At 30.8% G+C, this 27,822-nt stretch overlaps 1 protein-coding gene across 1 annotated transcript in view; it reads right to left on the reverse strand.

Annotated features, from left to right (window-relative positions):
* Positions 1 to 27,822, reverse strand: part of G2E3 (G2/M-phase specific E3 ubiquitin protein ligase) — a 59,324-nt gene that overhangs the window by 405 nt on the left and 31,097 nt on the right. Inside the window, exons 6-15 of the mRNA XM_074289582.1 lie at positions 25,605 to 25,770; positions 22,427 to 22,533; positions 18,666 to 18,782; positions 15,906 to 16,030; positions 15,655 to 15,787; positions 13,052 to 13,129; positions 9,014 to 9,309; positions 6,995 to 7,176; positions 6,522 to 6,694; positions 2,677 to 2,876 (exon numbers count right to left, since the gene is read on the reverse strand). Of these exons, the coding sequence (XP_074145683.1) occupies positions 2,677 to 2,876; positions 6,522 to 6,694; positions 6,995 to 7,176; positions 9,014 to 9,309; positions 13,052 to 13,129; positions 15,655 to 15,787; positions 15,906 to 16,030; positions 18,666 to 18,782; positions 22,427 to 22,533; positions 25,605 to 25,770 (1,577 nt within the window). The remainder of the gene's footprint in view (positions 1 to 2,676; positions 2,877 to 6,521; positions 6,695 to 6,994; positions 7,177 to 9,013; positions 9,310 to 13,051; positions 13,130 to 15,654; positions 15,788 to 15,905; positions 16,031 to 18,665; positions 18,783 to 22,426; positions 22,534 to 25,604; positions 25,771 to 27,822) is intronic.

Raw genomic sequence — 27,822 nt, forward strand, 5'->3', positions numbered from 1 at the left:
AATTTGGCATCTTAATTAGAATGAAAAACAAAAGTGATCAATAAAAACAAAAAAGGTAAATTAGTAAACAATGGACAAATTAGTTTTCAAAATCAGAATTTTTGCCTGGATTCTAATAAAAATAGCTCATGCTGATACCAGATTTATTTATATTATTCATATCTACTGCCAAGTTGAAAAATTATTAAGATATACTATTGAGAAATGTAGGATACCTTTTAAGAAACTTTGAAATAATTTTGCTTAATAACAAAATAACAAGGATAAGAACACTGAAAAAGATCCTTTTTATTTCAAAAATATTTTGAGAGGCTTAAAACATTTTCTTCACCTTAAACTACTTACTTTGGACCATCTTATCTTCAGTGGATTTTATTCAGGAATTTTCTCACTAATAAGGCAGACAGCTACTTATCTTCATCTTTTCCTTTGGAATTCTTGTCAACTTCCTCCCATAAGTTCCTCCATATAAGGAGTCTTAAGTATTCAAGGTGGTCTTTAGGTTATTTTAACATTCCAGAGTATCAAATTCAAGCTGTTCAACTAAAATCCTTTGATCTTCCTATATAACTAAATCTGCCTTTCCCCAATTAAATATTTTCTGGATTCTACCTTGCCATTTTAAGTGCAAATGCATCTTTGACAATATGTATTGTCCTTTGGATAATCTGCAATTGTGAATTTTCAAAGATTTTGGTGTTTCATGATTTATAAACATATTATATTACCACAAAAAGACAGATTTTATTCCAGAGTGCAGCATGGGATGATGGGAAGTTCTGTACTATTTCTCAAATATAATATAGAAAAATCTATTCAATTCTAGGCCTGAATCATTATCCATCTGGAGAATGTTCTAAATTATGTGTACTGATAGTCTAACTCAATGGCCTACATATTCAGCTGCGTTGTCATAATCCAGACAATAGCTTTCTTTATTCATTTGGTTTTCCCTTTATGGATGGTTAGATTGACGACTTTTGAATGGTTATATATTTCATTAAGAACTTGTAGTAGTAGTAGTAGTGCAGGGAGGGCTTGATGCAAATCAGCATAATGTCATCCCCAAAACAGGAGAGAGTCTGGAGTCTTTAATCATTTATAGTGAATTGCTCATGAATTTGCATCATATGGAACAGTTTAAAGAATGAATATTAACATCTTGTTAAATTGTTTTTACATCTGTTGTAATAGTCTTTTATATGGATAGTAGACCTCTTTGGTAGAAAGGCTATAGGAAAAGAGACATACTAAAGCACTGTTGGTAGTGCAGTGAATTGGTCTAGCCTTTCTGACAAAGATATTTAGAATTACTTAAAGAAATTACCTAAAGTACAAATACCTGATAATTAAGCAAAGCCATTAATTTGCTTATACTTATAGTCCTGCTTAGACAATAGACTAAAAATAGGAAAGCATCTCTCTCTCTCTCACACACACACATATATAATAAAGATATTTATAGCAGCACTTCATAAAATAGCAAACAACTGGAAAGAAAGTAACTATCCGTTTTCCTATTTTTTTTCCAGAGGTAAAAAGACCCACTGACTGGGAAATAGCCTAACAACTTGTGGTATATGGATATAATAGAAGCAGTGGTCTAATAAAGAAAATAGCTTATGAAAACTTAGCTATAATATCTCATAATCTTAGGGTATTCTTGAGATATATATATATATATATATACATATACATATACATATGTATATACATATATACATATGTATATATGTATATATATATAAAAATCAATCTCAAGATTGTAGAGAAATTATAGAGAATTTAAATTAGAAACACAAATTGGTTGTTACTGATGTCCTATTAATCCCACTTCTTTAAATGAAATGAAAAAAATTATTCCTTGGTAGCAAGATACCCTCTCTCAGATATTTTGAGAATTTGTCTCTCAATGTTTTTCAAATTGGGGTGTTTCTAGTACTTTTTTTTTCTGTATGTACTTGGTCTAGTTCAGCTCCTCTTCCAATCTTTACTTTATTTGGGGTCATTCATATTTCCTCACAAAACACACTAGGATGTTAAAAGTACAAATATGATGATTTCACTAACATAAATGACAAAAATGCTTTATTACATAAATATTGGAAAAAGAAAGAAAGAAAAAAGTCTTAGTCACCATCTTGTTTTCATTATTACAGTATTAAACTTTTAACTCAAGACTCATCCTAAAGCAGCAAGAAAGCCATGGAAGTACTGAAGTTGACCACTATAAACTTCATGAGGGCAAAGATAATGGCTGTTGAGTGAATACTTGCTGATTGATTAAATGAGTGATAAGCTATCACTATAAATTTTCAAAGAATTTGCAGTTGTATATAAATTAGAAAAATGTCAAATTCTAATGTAAAATGTATACTACAGAAATGTCTTTGTATGCAATAGAAACTTAACTATCAAAATTTGTTTTTCCCAAAAAGATTTAAATTTTCTTTTGGAGAATTTGGTAGTTAATTTTACTACTTACCTTATATTATATTCTACTTTGCAATTTCAGATAACAGACTGAAATATTAACATTTTAGTGTAAGCTAAGGAAAAATAAGGAATTTATAAAATTGAGAGGCAAAACAAATAAGTAAAACAAAGCCTAGAGAAGTAGAAACCTAAACAAAATCAAAACACAGATATTTTGGAAATGATAAAATATTCACTTACTTTCAACATTCTGCAAGTAGTTCATCCAAAACCCCACAGCTCTGGTATCCTGTGCTTCAGACAACTTGTGAATTGTAAAAAGATCACTAAGGATTTTGGCTGTAAGTCTCTCAGGCTTGTGACACAGGATACTATAAAATGCTTCTGGATATTTCTGCATTGTTTCTAACACACCAAGAGTTCTCAACCCTTGCTGAAAACTATGAAAAGGGAGAGAAAAAAAAATTAATCTATTGAGGGGAAAAAAACCATTAGTTTTGTTTTGCAAATATTCAGGAAGAGGAAAACAATTATTTCTACTTGAACATTTTCTGACCAGATTTTCATGAATAATTTGTTAAAATTAGTTAACTTAGTTAACATCAAAAAAAGTTTATTGTACTTTAACATTTAATATTGCTAGTAGTAGAACTTCTTTAAAGGTAAAAAGAAAAAGTAAAGAGGAAATAAAACTGTCCTTATTTGCTGATATGATGGTACATTTGGAAAATCCTAGGGAATCAGCAAAGATACTAACTGAACAACAAGTAAAACTTCAGCAAAGTTGCTGGCTACAAAGTAAACCCTCAAAAGTCAACAGTATTTCTGTGTAATAATAACAAAATCCAAGAAGCAAAAATAGAAAACTCCCATCCAAAATAACTATAAAATGCAAAAAAAAAAAAAAAAAAAAAATCTGGAGAGGGACCTACCAAAGCACAAAAGAGTTATATAGATTCAATTGCAAAGTGTTCCTTAAAGAAAGGATAGTTTAAACAGCTGGTGGAATATGCAGTGCTCACGGTTAAGCTGTGCTAATATAACAAAAAAAGACAGTTATCAGAAAAATTAAATATTTAATGCTAAATCAGTCAAATTACCTAAGAGATACTTTGCAGAACTTGATAAAAATTCATTTGGAAAAACAAAACATCTAGGATATCAAAGGAAATAATGGAGGAAAAAAAAAGTAAAGGAATAGCACTTTAGACTTTATATACTTATAAAGCAAAAATTATCAAAACTATCTGGTATTGGTTATATTGAGAGAGAGAGAGAGAACAAATTAGATAAAGGAGAATGAAGAATGATAGTACTGAATAAGCTGGTATTTAATAAAAATGGAAAATATTTACCTTAGAAAAACCTCCTAATAACTGCTGGAAAAACTAGAAAGCAGTCAAAGAAATTAGACTTAAACTAACACCTTATATCATATATATATATATATATGATATATGATATATATTATATTCATTTTAAGTGGATGACCTTAATATTAGAGGACATATTATTTAAAAATTGAAAGAGAATGGAGATCATATAATTCTCATGGAAATGGGTAAGAAATATATTCTTAACCAAACAAGAAATAGTGGCAATTACAAAAGATAAACTGATAGCTTTAATTATTTGAAACTCAAAAAGCTTCTGGACAGACAAAATTAATGCATCTAGGATAAGAAAGGAAATGGCTATAGTTTTGTTAAAATACTGTACCTTTGCCTAATCTAATTTCTGCATTTATTACGTTTTAGTGTATTTATAAATGGTGAATTAGTTTTCTGAAATTAAACATTTTATTTGCAATTTTTTTTAAAAATGAAGAAAATGGTCAAATAGGAAAAAAAACCTTCAATCAAATTTTTCTCATTACTGTCTTTATTGCTGAGTCTTTTCAATTATGTCCAACTCCTCATGATCTCATTTGGAGTTTTTTTGGGCAAAGATACTAGATTGATTTGACATTTCTTTCTTAAGCTCATTTTACAAAGATGAAGAACTGAGGCAAACAGGGTTAAGGAATTTGCCCACAATTGCACAATTAATAAGTGTCTGAAGCCAGATTTGAACTCACAAAGAGGAAATTTTCCTAACTCTAGGCCTGCCACTTTATTATCCACTGTGAAATCTACCTACCCTATTAGTGTCTCATATCCAAGATATATAAATATTTAATAAATAAATATAATTTAATAGCCATTCTGCAACAGATAGATGGTAAAATATGAACAAACATTTTTTAAAAGGAAAACTTCAAAGTATTCAGTCATATGAAAGAATGCTCCAAATCACTAATACTAAGGAAAATGCAAATCAAAATTTTCATCTCACACCCTGAAAACTGGCAAAGGTAATAAAAAACTACAGTAGTCAATATTTGAGGGGTAGTGGAAAGATAGGCATAATGATATCTTGTTGGTGGAGCTGTAAAATGGCATCACCATTTTAGAAAGCAATTGGAAAAATAAAGGGCAAACAATGTGATTAACATGTCTATACCCTCTGAACTAGAAATTATTACTATTCTTATACACAAATGAAGCCATTGATTAAAAAGAAAAATGAAGCCATAAATTAAAAAGAAAGTTTCCATATACAATAAATATTTATAGCAGCATTTTTTGTGATAGCAAAAACTGGAAACAAAGTAGAAGACTGGGAAATGGCTAAACAAATTGTGATAGATTAACATAATAAAATTATGTATATGATGAATAGTGAGAAGCTTGGAAAGATCTATGTTAATTAATGCCAAGAAATCAAAGTACAAAATAACTACAAAATAGTAAATGAAAAAACTACCACCTACCACAAAAAAAAAGTCAAAAGTAAATGTAACAAAATTATAAAGGATTTGAATAGATGTGAAAGAACATCTCTAAGCCACTTCTTCATGCAACTGGGAGATTCATAGATATCACACTTTATATATTTTTTCATATATCGAAACAGTTGTGCTCATTTATTTTCTCTTAAAAAAATTCTGTGTAAACAGCATGTTTCTCTGGGAGGGAAAACTAGGAATACTAAGAATAACTATGATGATAACCTAGGAAAGAAGGCATCAATAAAAATTTATGTTTAAAAAATTATATTTTTCATAGTGTCACTTTTTTCCTATTTATATCAAATCCCAACTACCTGAACACCTGGGTCCTATTATCTGTTATACGGTACTAACCTTTTTGTTTTGTTCACTATAATAAAAGCAATGCAAAATAAGTCTTAAAAATAATAGTGTTTTAAGGCTTGCAAAGCACTATACATGTTACTTCATTTAATCAAAGGTATCATTCATATGTAATGAAGAAGTAGGATATTAAATTCTTACATACAGTTGTTTTATATTTTATATACAATTTGTATATACAATGTTTTAAAAGAACATAAAGCTTAGAAAACTGTCTAGTTTCAAATAAGTATTTGGGAATTAAATTCCTGAATATTGTTATAGTAATAAAATAAAGGAGCTTATTATAAGGTATAATTAAAGCATTTTCAAATGATGTTATTCTATTTGTTAAAAGATGAAAAATGTGTCCTCAGAAGCCATGACTTCAAAAATGTTAGGCAACCATAGACAAAAAGAAATTAATAATACCTCTATAATATGCTTTAATTATTTTTAAAATTCACATTTCTGCCTTACAGAGGACATGATATGCTGAAATGATTGCTATTTTCTCCTACTACATACAAGAATTAAGGCAGCCTCAGAAACTTTCAGTCACTTAACCTTGTGGAGCCTATTTCCTTACCTGTAAAAAAGAGATCATAATAATGAAAATGCCTTCTTAATAGGACTATTATATTCATCAAAGTAGGTAATATGCTTTGGAAACCTTTAAGAACAAAACAAATGTAAGCTGTTATTGTATAGTAGAACCATTCCATAAGGTGAGGCTGATAGGCTTTATTCACTGGAGGAGCTGAAATCCATACAAAGAGCACACTAAATGAAACTTACTCCTAGGTTTGCTATGTCACGTAAGGGACACCAAATACAACTTCAATTACCAGTGAGAAGCTGGGCCATGTAAATTAAAACATAATTCTAGAATTCCACATGCAAACAAACCTACCTGTCCAAGGGTGCCTGCACTCTTTTAATTACATGATAGGTGAGTATGTCTTTTACTAACACATCCTTGTCACTTAGCATTGTTACAAGTCTTAGACATCCAATGTGAGAGAGGTATTCAAAGTAATCACGTATTGCTGACCTTAAGTGAGTCAAATTTTTTGAACTTTTAATCTGCACCAAGAAAAAATAAACATATATGTATATATTTACTAGAGATGTGTATGCCTTAAACAAATATTATCTACTGCTTTATCTCTACTTTGGATTTACACTTGGGAAATTAAGAATTTTTTCAAGTTACAAGTTTAACAAATACTTCAATGATGATAATAGTAATTTTCTTTTGCAATAAGCTACAGTCAAGAAGCATGCAAGTCTATTCCTTGTCTTAATCCTAAACTAATGGATTTTAAATTTGTCAAATAATATATGTTCTCAATTATATTTTCATGGACAGCATAAAGTTCTTACCGTGGTTATTATTTGCATTGTATTACTATCTTCCACATCTTCTAGAGTTGGCTCTACATTCTCTGGCCCAGAAATAAGGCAGTGAAATAATGTTTTAGAAAACAAAAAAGGCGGTGGACCACCATGCACCAAAGAAATGGCAATCATTCTACCAGCCTCATAGTAGAGATTGTCTTTAAGAGCTGTAAGTATAAATGAAAATTGAGGATTTTTTTATCATTTATTTTTTACTTAAGTAACTATCATTTTAATAATAATTAAATTAGGAAAAATATAATTCAAAATATGGAAAAGCAAAACATTCAAAATATAAGGGACTAAACAACATCTCTACTGATTCTGTGGAAAGAATTTTAAAATACTAGGATGTCTTCTTTACTACCCTAATACAGAGTCCATAACGTTTCTAAGGAGAACTTTGTGACTTATCAACACATAGCAGCAGGAACTTGACAAATCTTTACTGAATTAGTGTTACAAAAATGGGGAGTTAAGGGGAAACATGAGAAGAAAATTCTAAGGCATAATTAAAATTTTTGTACAACATCTACTTCTAGTAACAGAAGAGATTTATTGGGTATAGTTTCATGCATTCTCATCTTGAAAACCTAACATAAGCAATAATGCCAGAGAAAGGTTTAACAAATAGATATGTTGTCTAAGAATCAATATTGCTCAAATCATATTTAGAAGCTATGTCCACCATGATTCTTTCCAACAATGAGATGATTGAGAACAATTTCAATGATCTTATGATGAAGAAAGCCATCTATACCCAGAGAGAGAACTGTGGGAACTGAGTGGCTATCACAACATATCATTTTCAATCTTTTATATATATATATATATATATATATATATATATATATATATATATATATATATATATATATATATATATATATACATACACACATATATACATATATACATATATTGATTTAAACATATCTTTTAATATGTTTAACATCTATTGGATTACTTGCCATCTAGGGGAGGAAGTGGAGCAAAGGAGGGGAAAATTTGAACACAAGGTTTTGCAGGGGTCAATGCTGAAAAATTATCCATGCATATGTTTTGAAAATTAAGGAAAAAAAAAAAAGCTTCAAGTCAGAAGCTGGCACCTTAATCACTGAGGCTAAATTGTGTGGGATCAAAAACAAACAGAAAACATGACTTTTCCTGAAAGAAAACAACAACAACAAAAACAAGCTATGTTCACTATTTAATAGGTTTTATTTTTAGTTATGTGAAGTAATGAACATTTATTACCTGTGTGATTTGGGGCAAGTCACTTAACCTCTGCCTAGGAGGCAGCTAGGTGATTCAGCAGGCTTGGAATCAGTAAAGTTTAAAACTGGCCTTAGACACCTATATTAACTGTGTGATCCTGGGCAAGTCACTAAATTTCTTTTTGCCCTAATCCACTTGAGGGGGAAGTGACATGCCCCTTCAATATTTTTGCTAAGAAAACTTTATGGACAGTCTGGTCCAGGAGGAACCATGAAGAGTTAAACATGATTCAACAACAATAAAAGTTAAATAAAGCAGCATAAAGAAATCCCCTCAAAATTCAAATTGTAAACTGCATTTTGGCATAGAACCAGAGAGTCTTATAACTTAAAAGTAATCACTACAGACATCCTCAACAAAAGAAAATAATTCTTTCCCAAGATTTACTATACTTAACATATTTTCCTATTATACTCTTTCTTAGTAATGAATGAATGAAAAAATGCTTCCTAATTTCCAAGCACTGTGCTTAGCTCTGAAGATGCAAACAAAAAAAAGAGCAAAACAGTTCTTATTCTTTAGAGTATATAAAATGTATATTTAGCTATGAGATGGATGGAAAGGCCCAAAGTTCCAAGGCTGCAAAGGAGGCACAGATGGCAAAACCTAGAGGGAAATTCCATTTTAAAAGCACAGTTCTAATTTCTTTTTTTAACTTCTTGTTCATTTATTTCTTCATACTAGCTGTATATACTAAGCATACTTAATTATAAATAAAATGTTTACCTTCAGAATTAAGGGATATATTCTTTGACATGGACCCTTCAAATAATGATGAGCTCTCAAGATGTCCCATTAAAAGGCTTAAGAATTCATGCTTTGATCCATCAGCATCTCCATTTCCATTACAGAACTGTACCTCAATTGTGTCTGATGGATTAAAGTTTCGCCTTCTGAATCCCTTTATGGCACTATTCCAGATACTGTCTTTGTTGATATAGAGTTTTCGAGTTTTTTGTTTAATTTGGAATCCTAATTCTCTCAGTATGTTAGAAACGTCTCTTTTCAATGTGTTGATTTCCCTAAAAAATAGGAATTTAAAACATACATATTTTCTGTATATGCAATATAGTAGCTATAACTAGAACATAATAGGGAATCACAAGAAAATGTTCTTTATCTATAAACAATAACAGCTGCCATCCCACCCAACTAGTTACCATTTTAAAATCTAAGTTTGCCCTATATATGCCTTCCTAATCAGAATACTTATGTCAAATATAAGAATATTCATTTATGAGGGTCTTAACAAACTTTAAATCAAAAACTTGTCCCCATTCCTAGTGAATGCAGTCAGGCAGATAAGGGTTCAAAAGTTTTTTTTGTTGTTGTTGTTGTTGGCTACTCTTCACAATATAAAAGTATTTTTCAAAAAGTTTTCACATGAATTATCTCATCTCATCTTCACAAAATCCCTGAAAGGAATAAAAGGCTGATTTTATTATCTGTGTTTAAAATATAAGTGGTACCAAAAGGTTATGTGGAGCTGCCTGATTTACCATAATTGCTCCATCTGAAAAAGTTAATTTGTCTTTAGTAACTACCTAAACACTTGTTCTGATCTCATACTATGGGCTCCTAACAATGATCAAATAAACAGAATATGCATCTCTCCTTAAATTTCCTGAACCTAGAAAATGTATGTTCTTCCCCTAGTTCTTTGAAACCTTAAGCACTGGCTTTAAAGGATAGCACTTAATGCACTTTTGAAAAATAATAGAAATAGCTAATCAGGGCAAGCAAGGATAGTCAGTACCTGTAAAGTGGAAAAGGAGCTAATAAATAAGCTGGTTTGGTCTCTAGGATGTTATGGTAGAGTTTTTATTATTTTTCTTAACAATATTCTAAGTCAACATTAGTTACGGTAATGTAATTTTAAGCAACTGGATTTTCCAAACCCAAGCTCCCATATATGGCTGTCTTTCTGCAAATCTTGAAAATGGACTATTTTCATGTCATCTTTGTGTAATGTTCTGTTGTCTCCAGAAACTGCTGATCGCTCTCTGGGAGGAGAACTGCTGTCTCAACTGCTGCCAACTCTGACCTAGAGTAGACTTCTTTCCCTTGCTCAATGTCGCTTCTTTTATCTTCCCAGAGAATGGGCGTGGAATAACTCAGGGGCTTCTGGGAAAAAATACTTCAACCAATGAACTTGCTCCTCTTAAACATGCAAGCTCCTCCCCAGAAGTTCAAAGAGGTAAAATTTCCCTTAAAGGCTGGAACTAGAGAATTGTTAAGTACCAACTTAGCACTTAGTAAGAACCTAATATCTCATTATCTCATTAGCACTTAGTAAGAACCTACCATCTTTGTTCTTAAAAACAGATTATTTTCATGTCACCTTCTCCCATTTTCTGCATATGAGGTACTTACTACCTCAGAATTATTTTGATTTTCATTTATATTATTAGTAATTTAAGAGTACCTTTTCCTAATAGTTTGCAGTTCTTCTCTTGAGAATGCCCCATTGTCAAGATGTCCCATTAAAAGGTATATCTTGTTCCTATCTTTTAATCATTTAACCACTGGAAAATAGCTCTGAAGTCTTAAAATTTGGGTTAATACTCTCTATATCTTAGATATTAAATCTTCTTTTAAATCAGAAGTATGTGAGGCAAAGATTATTTTCCCCTATCAATAGCTTCCTTTCTTATGTCATATTGTTAACAGCATAGATTTATGCAAAAATTTTAAATATCAATCCCTAGCATTTGCAATGGTCTCTACATGCACTCAGTGACTCTTACTTTTTCATAGTACTTTCACTCTTTCAATTACTTTATTCAGAAAGTGCTGATGCACTGCCAGATACCCTTCCCCCACCATATTGTTCTAATACACCAAACTCCATCTTCACTCCTTTTATATCATAAATATCCACAGTGGCTCATTTTTGTATGTCATGTCAAATCATCACCAGATCAATAGGAGGCATTGGGGGGGGGGGAATAAAAAGAAGGATGGATCTGGAGTCATAATACTTAGGTTATAATTCTTGCTGTGTGATTTGTCCAGTCACTTAACTCCTCTGGGATTGCAGTTTATGATCTTGAAAATGAAATTGGATTAAATTGCCCCCCCCAAAATCTTTCTCTATTGTTAAATCTATTATTTCTTTATGTTTATGAAGAAGGGTAGTGGGAGATAAAGTTATAAACTTCCCACCTTCCCCCAAGATTATTAACTCTAGTAATGTCTTGTTCCTCTGGTTGGAATGAGAGGCTTATCTTAGACCTGTCATTACCTTAAATGGATTCCAAAAGATTAAGACACAAAAATATTCAAAATAATATACAATAGCCAAAAAAAAAAATTAAAATCAACTCCCCCCGCCCCCCAAAAAAACTTTGAAAACCTAATGAGTAGTAGAATGAATGTAATGGAATATTATTGCACCATAAGACACTATAAATATAAGGAAGTCACAGAAAGATGGGGAAAAAAAACTTAGTAAGATAAGCAGGACCTGGAGAATAATATGTACATATATTATCTATCATAATGGGAATGATGATAAAGTAAAAGGAATCCAAACTCTGAATAACTATAATGACCAGTCTTATTTTTAGAAAAGAAATGATAAGACATACCCTCCTCTTTTGGGTAGAGAGCTAGAAGACAATAAGTTTAAAACGTCAGACATCATCAGTGCCCATTCATTTAGCTTGTTTCTCAAGGGAAAGCTCAATGAGCCTTTGGCGAATGGGGAGATATGAAGAAAATGACTGTTGTGAAAACAAAAGCCTAAGCAAAACTCAATTTTTTAAATTAACAAAAGAATGACAGTCTTTATTATAAGGTAGATTGTAGATTACAAGGTAGTAAGAACACTGGCCTTGAAACTGATTTATTGTAATCTAGATTCTTCAATAATTCTTGGAGAGAGACAAGCAGTCCCTCTAATAGATGGGTAAAAGGTATGTGGTAATAGAATTAAATTTCTACCTGTCATGAAACCTAAGTTTAGCTGCAAGTTCATGTGACAACCAAGGTTCCCACTTGTGATAACCAACAATAAAGTTTCCTCAGGAAACTCTTAAGAAAAGTAGACATATTTGATTCTACAACATACATTAAACCATCCAAAATCAGTCGGAAGACTTGATTCCCATTATGGTATTGTATAGACATAATTGCCTTCCCATCATTCTGAAGCTGTGTATTCAATTATCTTTTTTTCTTTCATTTTCCTAGTGTTCTAAATTCATTATTCACATGTCTAATAATTATTTGATCCTCAATTTTATTTTTCATTTTCGTACTCATGGTCTATTTCATTTTTTAACTAAACATTCTAATCCTACTCTTCATGAATGAATTCCTATTTTTGCTCATCTCCAGATCTATTTTATTTAATCATCTCCTTTTTCTCATACCCTACCAATTAAAAAAAAAAGTTAACATCTAGATCAGGAACTCTTGACCTCTCCTATTATGGACCCTTTTGCTGGACTACTATGGAACTTTTCTCAATATGCTATTATAAAATGAATAAAATAAAATATATAAGATTACAAAAGAAATCAATTATAGTGAATTACAATTATAAAACTTCACTTTAAACAAGTTCACAGAGCTCAGCTTAAAAGCCTCAATTTAGATTCTAAATCTAAATGGGAGACTATTTAAGATTACAGAAAACTTTATAATCTCCTACCATTTCCAACCTTAACATAAGCTAGCAAATTAAAAAAAAGTGATAACTCTGCAATATACCTTTTAGTACAATTCTTTGTAGCAACATTAATAAGTGGTGATACTAACCTTAGTCTTCTAGAACATGGTGGTTTATCTAAGCAGGAATTAGGAGTCAAGCTTCCCTGATGTAATATTTTTGGTGACCTAGAAAGAAAAATGATTTCAAAAATGAAAATATTATTGTACTATCAAACAAAACAATCATTTGATATTAATAGATCCCTAAGTTTTAACTTATAATATACAGTATATTCTAGAACATGTTTAGAATTATTCAAAATTTCTTTTATCTCACTGAAGCACCTCAATATGCCAATAGTCAAACTTTCATAAAAAGATTTAATATGCTTCCTCTTCCTCAAGTCTAATAATTAAATCTCTACTTTTCCTTTCTCTTCTGAATCTCTTTACTAGCTTCTTAAACTGTGGTTCACAATCCCATATAGGTCTTAAAACTGAATGTGTGGGTTGTGAAATTATGATTTATTATCAGTAAATATTTGATTTGTATATCAATTTTATATACCAATATACTAGGGATCACATAAAAATTTCTCAGGTGAAAAGGGGTCACAGGTAGAAAAAGCTTAAGAAACTGGCATAGTAGATACATAATTGGCCTTGAAGTCAAGGAGACTTGAGTTCTACTTTCAGCTGTGTCACTGGCAATATGATCACTTCCAAGTCAGTTCTTTTCAGTGTCCCAGCAACTCTAAGATTATAAATTGTATAGATAAATCAGTCAGTATTGGTAGAGAAACTCTCTACAATGATAAAACAAGGAACAATAACAACCCCCCCACACACACTTATTATGTATTGTTTTCTTCTGTTTTTCTAGAAAGAATAATGCATTCATTTAGATTAATATGGTCATATACAGTATAAAAATAAGCATAGTATTCCTGGGTCACATGAGCTATAAGAGCTATAAGATGGAGAACAAGCCATTTTTTTCCTAACCTTCATGACTTCTAAGACTTCCTCATGACAAATTATGCACCAAAGTTAAATAATTTCAACTGTTTCCATGGTCTAAAATACCCAGAATCTAAAAGAGGGTTAAAAAACAATCAGAAACTGATGTACACTAACCCCGAGTTCACTTAGCACTCTCCTCTTACCTCCCATGGCTCTAGTAGCAAACTATACAAGTAGACCCAAGGACATGACACATAAATATCAAAACACTTTCTGACAACTTATTTCTTTCCCCCCCAATCCCTTTCTCTTCAATGTCATGGAGATCCTGGCTTTAGGCTAAGAAAGTTTCCTTGGCAGCAAGCTTGGCCACAGCTCTTAAGGAGCAAAGTTTCAACATTGTAAAGTTCTGAACTGCCAGTGCCGGACCAGAGAAATGACAAATAGACAAGTGGGATGAGTCATCAGGAGAGGACCTCCAGGCATGTGGAAGCATCTACCAAGTTTAAGGGAAAGAGCAGCCAGTTGAGGCCAGTTCGGACCAGCCAAAAGTCAGTTGGGGCAGAAATCTAGGTTGGTCAACCATGTGGGCAGAGGTTGAGATGTTTTGACACCTACTCAGCAAGCACTTATTCAGTGTCCACTTTGTGCTAAACATTTAGAATAGAAAAAGTCAAACAATGCATTCTCAAGGATCTTCTAGTAACTGTGAATGACAATGTATGTATCTTGTGTACATATGAATATGTGTGTAAAATAAACACAGGAAGGCACTAGTAGCTGGGAGCAGGGAAGGGAAAGTATCTGTAAAGCATATATACATATATATATATATATATATATATAGCAGTGCTTTAATTGAACCTTGAAGAAAAAAAAGTATTTCAAAAGATGAAGGTAAAGAAAAACCAGGTTAGAGGCACATCATTTAAAGATCAAATTCTGTTTTCATTTAAGTCACCAATTGTGAACGATTATGTCAAGACCAAAATTTTCTCAAACACGATTCCTCAACAGCCATTAACTAAATGAATAAAACATAATTATTGTTTTATTATCATGAAATAATTAATACATTGTATTTATTTAATATACAAAATAATTTTGATATTACTGTGTTTTTATAGAAAATGTAATTTATCAAGTGATCTGTAAATCTAAAGTATTCATAATTTTTAATAATGACACAGGCACATATCAACATTTACAGGATGAGAAGATAAAAAACAAATATCTAGCAGTTTCTGTAGTCAGTCACTTGCCTTCTTAAGGTCCTCCCTGTCCCAGGTCATTACACTATATATTAGTAAAGTTTTCTAGGTTCCTATGTTATCAATATTTTAACATTCCATATATACAGACTTCTTTTATGAACAATCTTTCCATCTTGGAGATGTTTTCTGTAAGGCCCACACTCTCTTAATGGGTGAGTTCTATCCTGGATCATCATTTTATGTATGGTGCAGGCATTAACTCCATTGCCATCACCACTATTCACTTTGTAGATTCCGTTCTTCAATTTTTACCTTTCTTGTGTCCCTGCTTTCCAGCTTTCCATTATATATTTTTTTTCTTCCCCCATTATAAAGTAACTTTCTTGAAGATAGGACCTTTATATCCTTAGAACTTAGTATAATGCCTGGCTCAGAGAAAGTACTTAAATGTTTTAACTCTCTACTTAGCATTTAACTTCTAAGAGGAATATTCTATCATTTCATACTGGAATTTGCTCCAATCAGTTTACTTACCTGAGTAAATCTTTCTTCTGAGTTCTAGGAGATTGTCTGGAGAATTTGGGAGAGGGTTGTTCCAATAAACAATTAGTAATCCCAATATTTTCTGAGTTAGGTAAAGAGCGTTTTTTTGGTCTTTTGAAATTACCTGCAAAATTAAATTCCAGGGTTAAGTGAGAATTTTTTGAAAAGTATTAAATAAATTTAATAATTTAATAAATTAAAAAGTAATAAAAGAATATTGGTTTAGAACAGGAAAATATTACCTGAATTATAGATAATGCTTTTACACTCAATGCATTCCCAGTTTTGTCTCCTTGTTCTTATTGAGGAACAGGCTAAATGTGTTCCCCTAGATCCACAATACTGGCAGCGTTTTATTTCCCATTTACTAAGGAAAAAAGGGAAAAGAGATAATTATGTTTGGGTATTAACATATGAATAAGACAGAATCTTACAGCATAGTGTTCTTAACTATTCTCTCTGCAATTGTTCACAAATACACAGGTCATCTGCTTTGGGAATATTTTAATTCTTCATTTTCTTGCCTTTATCATTCTCTAAATTTGCAAACCTCTTTCCTTGCTAATTATGAAATAAGTATGTACAAAATTTTAACATTAGCATATGTGTATGTACACAAACATAGACAATACCAAAGAGAAAAGGAGAACAAGTATTCCTTTGTATTTGAAGCTGTGGCCTGATGAAGATTGACATTTTTATAGTAGCTGAAAAAGAAAAAGTGAAAAATGAATGGCCAAAAAAAAAGAAAGAAAGAAAGAAAGAAAAAAACCCAAATAAGTTGATCTGGTACTGCTTTAATTAAGGATATATATTTTTTTATTACATGGTGCAATGAAAATTACGCTGGATTTAAAGTCAAAGAACATGAGTTCAATTCTGACTGCCATTTTTCCTGAATATATATATATGGGCAAGTAACTTAATTTCTCAAAGTTTCGATTTCCTCATCTGTAAAATAAAGATGTTAAGACTAAATAAAGAGGTTAAGACTAAATGTCCTAAGGACCCTTTAAACTTTAAATCTTAATTCTAAGACCTTTCTCATTGATGGTGAATGTATTTCTCAAAAAAGACACTTATAAGTGACAATGCTGGAGCATCATTGGAGCAACCAAAATCTCTTATTTTCTAACATGCTTAATATTTTTTAAGAAGACATGATAAAATTAACAAATTTTTGGCCTTACAAAAAGTAAATTAGAATATTACTAGACTTGTAAAACATGCCTGTATTACAAAAAGATACACAATGTAGCAAAATTATAAGTTTGAGTAACAAAACATTTGAAAATGATACATAATATATGAAGTACACCTGTTTTAATAAAATCCAATTATCAAATAATGTGGGAGAATTTTTTCCACATTCTAAATTATACTTTGTTAATTTGTTCAACAAATATTCAAGATTATTAAAGTATCCTAATTCTAGAGTATTTTAGATTTAGAGTCGGAAAAAAAGCTTAGGGGTCACCTTGTTTTGTTTTGGCAATTGGGATTAATTCCTTTATTTTATAGATGAGGAAATTGAATGGAGATTGAAGATCACACAGATATTAAATATCAGAGGGTGGATTTAGATTTGACTTTCATCCTGTGATCTGGGGAAAAAACCCAACATTGTTTTTCTTTTATGTACCAGAACTGTATCAGATTGAGAATATAAAGCTAAATCATAATTTGCTTAATCATAGGTCCCAATTATATTGTTATATCTACTCCAGTGTTCCTGTGTCAACATTGCAAGATGGCTGGCTGGGATAGAGCCATGAGTTAGTTGCTTCGTGTACCGTCAGCATCTGGCCTATGCCTTCACTACTTTCTATATATATCATTGCTGAGTATTCGTGTTTGGTACACAAGTTACTATGTTTTTGTTAGTAAGTTAGTAAAAAGAATATAGACAGCAATTTGAGGGAGACCAAAACTAACCCTAAATCATTATCACCAATTGTGGCCATACAATGAGGATAAAATGAGTAAAAGATACAGGACAAGAAGGAAGAAACCTGCTCTCATAGTTTTATATTCCAAGAAAGAAAAACTACAATGAAAAGATAATGGAAGAAGAAACAAAAAAGAATACAAAACAAAAAAGGCTAAAGATTAAGCAAAAATATAACTAGGAAAAAATTATAACAAGAAAAACTGTAAATAGTAAAAAGCTAAATAGAACTTATATTTTGAATATTTACTGTTAGATTATGCTACTATAACTTAAATATAATGATTAAATAGGTTTCTAACCTTATTCTTTCTTGCATGTTTGTGTGTGTGTGTGTGTGTGTGTGTATATGTATATATATATATATATATATATATATATATATATATATATATATAAATAGACTTAGAAGAAATTAATTATTCTTTGTGCATGAGTGGTACAGCTCAAAGTGATGTATTCAAATATATTCAATGATTGTCCTTTTAATTTAGATTCAAACTAATTAATAGGCAGCAGTTGCCCTAGTATCCGCAGAAACACAAAGGAATAGGAAAAAATGAAATATGTTGGGCATAGAACAAAAGTAACTGTGCAAAAAAAAAAATCTCTTGCTACTTATGCTCAATGACCTCTGTACCTTTTGGGGTTTAAGATCTCTAGTATATGCAATTTGATAGAATGAAAGAGAACAGGGGAGATGATTTAAGACAGAAGATATGATTCTTCTATTATCCATAATTTTCTTCAATATATCCTAAGGATATGTGTTAAGCTTCAGAGATTTGGGATAAATGTCAATTGGTAGAAAAATTTTACATACACACTCACGTGTGTGTTAACTAATTTAAGTTACTGAACTTCATTTCACTGTGTCTGAAAAATGAGTTGGGTGGGATGTTGGAAGAGGTTGATTAGATGAACTTTAAAGTTTTTCAGCTTTAAATTATAATTTTATGACCTTCCCAAGTCCCATCTCCAACTAAAAGAATGCTTATTACTACATATGGCACATATTTCTATAACAGTAAATTAGATTATATTTTCACAATACCTATTAGGTTCATTATATTCTCTCCCTTCTTTACAGCGACATCTTCTTACATCACAATGTTGGTAGTGCTGCAAAAGTTCTTGATATGCATTTTCTTCCAGTTCCCAAGATGCATCTCTACAAAGTATAGATACAATAAACCTCTTATATCATGGGATTCAGAATTTCATGATTCTAAAAATACTTTTCTAACATATAAATACAAATAGGCAAGAATACTTGCTTTTATGTATAAATAAATCATCCATTCTTTCAGGATTTAAATCCAATTGAAATTTTTATTTTAAAATTTGTTATCATTTTAGCAATAAGGTTATAAACAGAGAATTTAACATTTTAAAATATCATCTATCATTTCCCCCACATATTTCAACTCACAGAAACACAGAAAGTATCAAAATTAGGAAAGACTTTCGAGGCTAGTCCAACCTTAACCCTAAAACAAAATATCCTGCCATTTAAGACAAAGAATCATCCAAGTTTTGCTTAGAGACCCTCTAAGGTCTCTCTAAGGGGGGAGTTTATTCCTCTTTTGGGAAGACCTACTTTTTAGGAAATTTTTTCTTAAAGCATGTCTATATTTACCTTTTTAGAATACCCATTGATAGTTCCCATGACTACATTAAAAAAAATTTTTTTTTAAATTTTTTTCGATGACTGCATTTTAGAGTCAAGAAGTTTATTTCCTCTTCCAAATGAAAGCTTTTCAAATTATTAGAAATCCATGTTGTCTCCTGAGTACCTTCCCCTAAATATTTTTTTTCTAGAACTGAGTTCCTTCAGTTGATTATCATAAAGCAATAGATTCAAAGCATTTTGTTATGTTATTATGCATATTCTTCTATTTATTGATGTTCTTCATAAACCATGGTACCTAAAACTAAGCTGACAAGTATAGAGTGTATAAGGAAGGCTGTCACTATTTGATCTTGGACAAAATACATTTCTTAAAACAACATGAGATAATATAAACTTTTTTGATTACCATATTATTGATATACATTGAGCTTAATAATAAAACTTAGTTTTTAAAAATAAAAATATTTCACCAACTTTATATTTGTGAGTTGACATTTTTTATCTAAGTCTATGATTCTCTAATTCATAGATTCAGTCCAATATTCTCACCTATCAAAACTATTCTGAATCCTAATTGTCATCCAGGATATTAATTTTTGTTTCATTTGGAAATGTGATAAGCATGTCATCTATGCTACTATACAAGTCATTAGTAAAAATGTTTTACAGCACAAGGCCAACCACTAATCCTTTGGAAATTCCATTAGAAACCTTAACAAAATGACATTGAATCATTAATGGCTGCTTTTTAGATCTAGTCTTCATGTAGTTTGAGACACATTTCATTATCTTCTAACCTACATCTCTCCAACTTTCCCATGAGAATAACATGAGAGATTTTATAAATTATTTTGTTAAATTCTAAGCAAATTATATTAACAGACCTTCCCTTACTAATTTAATAACTATTTAAAAAAGGACATAAGATTATCCTGATATTACCTGTTTTTAATGAAACCACTTTAGCTCTTTGAAATCACCTTTTTAAGTGAAAGGAAATCATTCTTTTCTCCATGTTCACCAATTCCTTTTAATAACTACTTCTGGAATTTCCTAGTTATTGAAGTCAAGCTCACTGGCCTATAATTTGTTGATTCCATAACTTTTGAAAATCAGGAATACATTAGATTTCCATTCCTGTGGTACCTTTCCTATTTTCAGTGCTCTTTCAAAAAACAAAACAAAACAACAACCCCAAGTGATCACATCTATTAATACTTAAAAGGCAATTAATGTTCTTATAATATTACTTTATTTGTCTTTAGGTATCTACTCCCTTTTAACAATATTATTTGCCTCTTTCAGTCTAAAAATAATGCTCCTTGGAAAAGAAAACAATAGCAAAGTAAGAGTTCTTGAACACTTCAGTTCTCTCCATTATCCAATATCATCATCTTACCTTCACCAATATAGCTACAAAAGATCAAATTGGTCTTAAACTTTCCTCACCAGCTTTGTTCAGTATTTTTAAACTCTCTTAAACATTTTTGTCTAACCCAAGATTTCAGAGTTATGCTTTTAATTTTCACAATTTTATTTTGAAGTATATTGGACTTTTGGCATACATAAACCATATCAAATGGTTATGCAGTTACAATTATTTTGTATCGACTCAGAAAATACTGAAGATTAAATAGTAGAGTAAATTCTAAAAATGCATAGTACAGTTAAAAAAAATCCTCAACGAAACAAAGAAGATATAGTGTAGCATATAGACGATATAATAGTAGAAAAAAAAAACACAGAACTGGGATAACAATTCTAATACTGGATTTAAAAAAAAACACAAAACTTAAGATTCTATATGACCTTGGGGAAATCATAACCCACTGTCATTTCTCTTGACTGTAAATAAAGAGGTTGGATTAAATCATCCATAGAGCTTGTCTCAAAGCTCTCCAGCTCTCAAATCATGTCGTCCTTTGAGTGGCTTTCAAAAATATAGATAGATGAGGAACTCAGAAAAGTAGAGCAGAAGGAATATAAGTATTTGAATCATATTTCCTAGGGAGTCTTTTCTTTTCTCTAAATCGGAAGGTGCGGGGAAGCCTGCACTAAATAACTGCTAAATTTTCTTCCACATCTAATAGTATGTTCTAAGATTCTAGAACAAAGATTAAATTTATAAGTATACTAAGTATATTATATATGAAATACATGACTATATGGGATGAATGATAGGATGAGATGCTCATTTTATATTATGCCATTAGTTTAAATGTCATAACATATTAGTTACTTACATTTATTCAAAAACAAAATGAAGTAGTTAAGGAATTACTTTTGGTAGTCAAACATTTAGTGATTATTTTTACATGAGAAATAAATGATAAGCTTTGGCTTCAAAGGAAAAGTCATTAAAATGAATAATTATGGAAAAGAATAGAAATTTTGCTGCATATATAAGGGATTATAGAAAGAATATGCCCTAGATTATTTTAACAAAACAAAAAACTTGCAATGGTAGAAATATCAATTTATACACTCATATCTAGAAATAAATTTAAAGTTTTAATTTAGTAGAAATACAAAAATACCTACATCAAAAGTCTAAGAAAAACTTCCATTACACAGTCTCAAGATATATATCCATATACCACCTATTAAAAATGCTCTATAATAATTCTAATGTAAATATCACACCTGTGCTTCTCAACACATTTATTTTTCTCGCAGTAAGAGAAATTTTCAAATTCTAATTCACTGAAATCAGTCCTTTTTTGTTGTTAGTTAAAGAATAATTGTATTAATATTCCTAGACACATTGATTACAATGCATATATGTTTACTATATTATTATGAGTCAAAGCTATTTGAAAATTTTATAAAGAATGAACCTAAGATAAATTATTTTGTATTAACATTAAAAATATTAGTTTAAGATGATCTTTGATATTTTCATTAGTATCCAACATTTAAATACTACAAATTAAAAGCCCCAATAGTTCTTCAATGGTAAGGTTGTATGGATTGACATATTCTGTTGAGGAGGGAACAATTGAAAGGAAGATGGCATGACCAGAAGCAGCCACAGTTATCATCCATACTATACAGATAACTATAATAACTACCATATGATAATTGATTGGGTCAGGAAACCTTGAGATTCATATATATTTTCTTCATTATTAAATCCTACATTTAAAATGCTGTTTATTCACAAAAAGCTAAATGTGACTCACTTTTCAGGAATATGAATACCCATTCTCAACATTTCACTCTGAAATTTATCACTGTTATTGCATAATGGGCACTTGAAGAAAAATTTTCCAGCACTGAGTGCCTGAACCTATAATGGAAAATAGGAGAAAAAATATCCATTTACTTGATTTGTGAGTTAAATCTCTAAAAGAATAAATGTTATTTTTTACTTTAAATAATATAAAAATATGGATTTCATGCCAATCAAAATACAAAGGAACAAAAAATGTATTATGTTATTAAGAAGAATACATTGTTGTTGTTAAACTAATGGAGTTAAGGGGAAACAGTAGATGTCACAGTGGATAGAGCACTGGCCTTGAATTCAGGAGGACTTAAGTTCAAAGCTGACATCAAACACTTAACACTGCCTAACTGTGTGACCCCGAGCAAGTCACTTAATCCCAATTGCCTCAAAAAAAAAAAAAAAAAAACTAATGGAGTTCATGAAATATTAAAACTAACATATTAGACAAAAATTTTCACATAAAAATTTATAGGGAATGAGCAAACCCTTAAGATAATTGTTATTTTCAGGAACATTTTTATATATGGTGAATTTTTTTTATTAACAGGTAATCAAAATATCTATGAACTGTTCTGAAGTATCTTGTATGTAAATTACATAGGAATAAATTTTTAACATTTTTTTTCCCAAGGAAACATAATTAATACTATCATTTTCAATTCAATAAAAAGTTGATCATAAAAGTTAAATACAAAGAGTTTGAATGCCCACCCTATGTTCATAAAAGTAAGGTCCATATTCTGTTCTTTTTATTCCCCTCAAAGCTTAATACAAAGGCCCCACAAATAGAAACATTTAGTTCAATTCCATATTGCTATGTTAAGTGCCTACAGTGCACAAATCACTATGATAAATTTTGAGGATACAAAGATGATAAAAAATATAGCCCCTACTAGAGAGCTTACATGCAAAATGATAGGACTAAAGAAAGGGAAGCGTGCAGCACATATATACGTATCTATAAATTTATTAAAAAAAAAAAAACTAAGGCAAAATATGATTAGAACAAAGAAGGGAGCCAAAACAAAAAAAAAAGGAAAGAAAAAGACCACTCTTAGGTAAGAGGAATCAGAAACAGTTTCATGGTAGAAGTGGCACCTAAGCAATGGAATTTTGAAAGGCAGAGATGTAGGAGGACATGGGGGATATGGCTTTTCCAAATCCAAGGAGGCATAACTACAGATCAAAAGATTACCAGGTAACAACCAGTAGTACTGTTTGGCTGAAATAAGTACATGCAGATTGAATAGTATAAAAATATGAAGGTAAACTGGAATTAAAATATAGAAGTCTTAAATATGAGCCTAAAAGTTGGTATTTCATTCTTAAAGCAATGGGAAACCAAGTACAAGCTTTTGAGCACAGACCCAAGTATTTGGAAAGACTATTTGAATAGTTATCGGATGGACTGGATAGTATAAATACTGAAGGCATAGTTTTTAAAGAACTGGTGTAGGTGACACTGAATCACTATAACCAGATTATGATATTTGGAGAATGGTTAAAGTATGGCAGGACTGAAGGCCAAAGGTGGTCCAAATTTTTTGCAAAGGAGAAAAAAAAAAATGAGTCTGCAAATTACAGTATGATGTGGTTGGTTCCTAAGATAATTTTCAAATTAAATTATTAAAGGTAAGATTAGTTAGACAAGGAAGCAGTAATCACAAATAGCCAATATGACTTCATTAAGTGCAGGTTATGTAAGGTGAACTTTGTTTTCTTTTTTGACAGTTACTAAAATTGTAACTCTAGGGAATGCTAGAAGCATAGTTACGGTAGAATTTAGCAAAAAACTTCATTGTTTCCTATGTTATCTTCAGAGGAAAGATGAAGACTTTAAGAGCTAAAACAATAGTACATACTTAGTGTTCAAAATGAATAGAACAAATGACCCTATTAATGATTCAATATCAAATTGTAGAGATCTGCAAAAGAGGGGTCCAATGATATTCGTATGAACTTCTAAGCAGTTTAACTTTTTTATTAGTAACTTGAATGAAGGCATAATTAACATGCTTTCTAAATCTGTATGTAAGCCCAAACTGGGAAAAATAATTAAGACATTATGTCAGAGTAAGAACCAAAAAATTCTTCATCAGGAAGCAGATTTGGGCCTCTTATAACATAAAACTTAATAGTGATCAGTTAACTGTTGTATAGTCATTTACATTTGAAAAATAAGAGTTGTATTAAACTAACAGATTAATATCAGTCAAAAATGCTACAAAGTAGCCACTAGTGAATATTTAGGCTTCATGAAAAAAGAAATTTGGAGGAGGTGTCCCACCATTGTACTCTGGTCAGACTTCAATTAAAAAATAGCATTAAATTCTAGGTATCATATTCCAGAAAGTCACTGAAATAGAGAAAAGGGTAGACCTGGATAGTGAAGAGCCTTGTTATCAAGAAACTGAGAATACTAACCTGGAGAAGATTTAGGATTAAAATAACAGCAATATTTAAGTATCTTAAAGTGCCATTCTGGAAAAGAATACTAAAATTTGTTTTGTATGGGAGAATTAGGGACAATTGGTAAATGTTATAAAGGGGCAGATTTAATTTGACTTAAGAAAAAACAATTAGAACTATCTAAATAAGGAATGATAGGAATGAAGACCTCACCAGGTCTTCAAGATCAAGGCCTGAGGGCTGCATTTAAAATTCAGAGAAGACTTTCCTATTTCCCCCAACATCTTTAGAGGAAATGATTGTTTACAAGTATCCCTGGAATTCTATTCTACTGATTCATTGGGACAAAAAAGTAGGTGATCCTAAAAGGGCACATTCTGCTAGCAAATTCTATTAAGTTAGCCTGAATATGAATATGCAACTGGTCATGGACTGTATCTGTTGCCAGAGGTCCAGTGTAGAATAATTCAAAAGAAATTACAAGGGTTTACAAGGGATTCATTTTTAAATTAAAGTACCCGACCACCAACCATGCTCTAAAAAGAGTTAGAGCATACTCCATCACAAAGTGTATTCATAATAAAATTATATATCCTCAAAATATTAAACTAAATGTAAATATGAACCAAAATGAAAAAAACAATTCTGCTAAAATTTAAAGTCAAATTTATTAGCAAAAACTTTATGAATAAATTATAAAAAGCTCAAACATGTATTCTTACCTGTAGACAATCTCTGTGAAACCAAGCATTTTTACAACAAGGGCTTCCCAAAATACTGTATGTTGGAAGATGTTCAACATATTCCAAACAAATAGTGCATTGTGAAGAAACTGCACAATGACTAGATGGTGTATTTTGAACAGGCCGATGATCCCAACAGAATGACCTTTAAAGAAAAAAATATGTCCCCTTTGATTTATAATAATGTATTATGAAGAAAAAAAATAATGTATTATGAAATACAAAATATCACTGGGCTGGGCAATTATATATTATATAAATAAGACAACTAAGTCATTCAAAGTCTTTCTCATGATTAACCATCAATTAACACACAGGAATTTGTTTTAACACTGTTCTCAAGGATCTTATAGAATCATAAGCAATTTTGAGATTAAAAGGAATTTTTACTGAATATATACTGTCCTTACATTTAAGAAATCTGATGGTGAGTGGTTAAATTACAGAGTTAGTTGAGAGCAGGGCTGGGATTAACACTCAGGTCACGGAATCCCAGACCAGTGTTTTTCCCTCTATGTTATTAATAGAAGTTCATTAGAATTTTAACCCCAACACAGGAATCAAAGAAATTTGCCTTACATATAATTTTGAACTAAAGTAAAGTGTTATTTTCAGATTCCAGTGAATTAGTAAAAGCTTGAGGGCACATGTTTTTCATAAGCTAATTTATAATACTGAACATGTGCTCCAAAAAATTTTACAAGTTTAAAGACAAAATGCATTTATGCATAAAAATGAGATTCCAAATAAACAACTTCCTCTTCTTCACAACAGAAATAATTTTAAAAAACCCTTTATTTATCATTCAACAAATTTATTTTGACTTGAATTAAATAAAAAATAATAATTACACTAAGTAACTATTCCAGAGTGGAGGTGAACCTAGATTCTCAACTATTCCATCTGAGCATAAAGACTGGCAAGTTCTGTTTAGCTAGGAAAGTGTCAAATATGAGACTAGTGATAGCTGTTATCCAAAGACCAACCTAGCTAAATTCAAAGTTCATCAAATTGGTTTCAAGATGGGTTATTTTGGGGTTTGATGATTTTTTCTGGCCACAGTAATTCCTGAAAACCATTATGACATGCAGATTATGAAGAAATGCAGATCATGAAATTATAGATCTTTATGACATCTATTTTTTTGAAATATCAGTTTAAAAAAGGCTAGAATTGAAAAATATAGTGATTCAAATCAATTTAGTTCAATTCACTAAGCACATATTAAACACCTAATATGTGTGAAGTACTGTGCTGAAAACTAGGAATAAAAAAGACAAAAATTAAAAAGTCACTCTTTTGAAGGATCTGACATGTGAACAGATAATGCATGTAAGAATTTGAGAAGGTTGATAACATTAATAACTAGAGAGATCAGGAAAGACTTCCAATGGGAGGTAACAACTTATCTGAGGAAAGCTAGGAATTAGAATAAGAAATGAAGGGAGCATGAATGGAGATGATTTTTACCTTCTACAGGCAACTCTATGAAAAGTAAGGATGGGTAGTAAGGATGGGTATACTGAGTATCATACTTGCTGAATGATAAGTAAGTCAGTTTGACAGTAGCTAGCATTCAGTGAATGAATATAAATAAGTCTGGAAAGATATAGGATATGCAAAGGTAGAAACAGATAATTAGAGGTTTTATATGGCAGACTAGAAAGTTTAGATTTTATTCTACAGAAAACAAGGTGCCACGAGCAAGGTAATGACATGTTTAGTTCTGTATTTCTAGAAATATTCTTTTGGTAGCTTTGTGGAGAATGGATTGGAAAAAAAAGATCCTAAGAGCAAAAACCAATTAGGAAGCTATTCAACAGTCTAGCAACAGACAATGATCGCTTCATGGTAGAGGCACTATAAGGAAAGAAGATGCTGGGAAGGCAGAGCTGGCAAAACTTGGTAAATGATTATATGTAGAAGATAAAAGAGAGAAAAGAGTCTGAAGTGGCTAATCTTTGAGTTGAAATTAACGAAGAGTAAAACATGAGTAAAAGAAAGTTGAGAATAAAATATGCTCAGAAATTATCTCATAATACTAGAACTCATTTTTCAGAACGTCATGTCTATTTTAGTTTTCAATTTACTTGGTATGAATACTTAGCTCTCTAGAAAAAGTGCTATTTGTTACTATAATTGTAATTAATATAACCATGTATAAAATCTACAACTGCAATGAATTTGCACATTTCTC

The sequence above is a fragment of the Sminthopsis crassicaudata genome, chromosome 2, assembly GCF_048593235.1.
Source record: "Sminthopsis crassicaudata isolate SCR6 chromosome 2, ASM4859323v1, whole genome shotgun sequence".
Taxonomy (NCBI): Eukaryota; Metazoa; Chordata; class Mammalia; order Dasyuromorphia; family Dasyuridae; genus Sminthopsis; species Sminthopsis crassicaudata.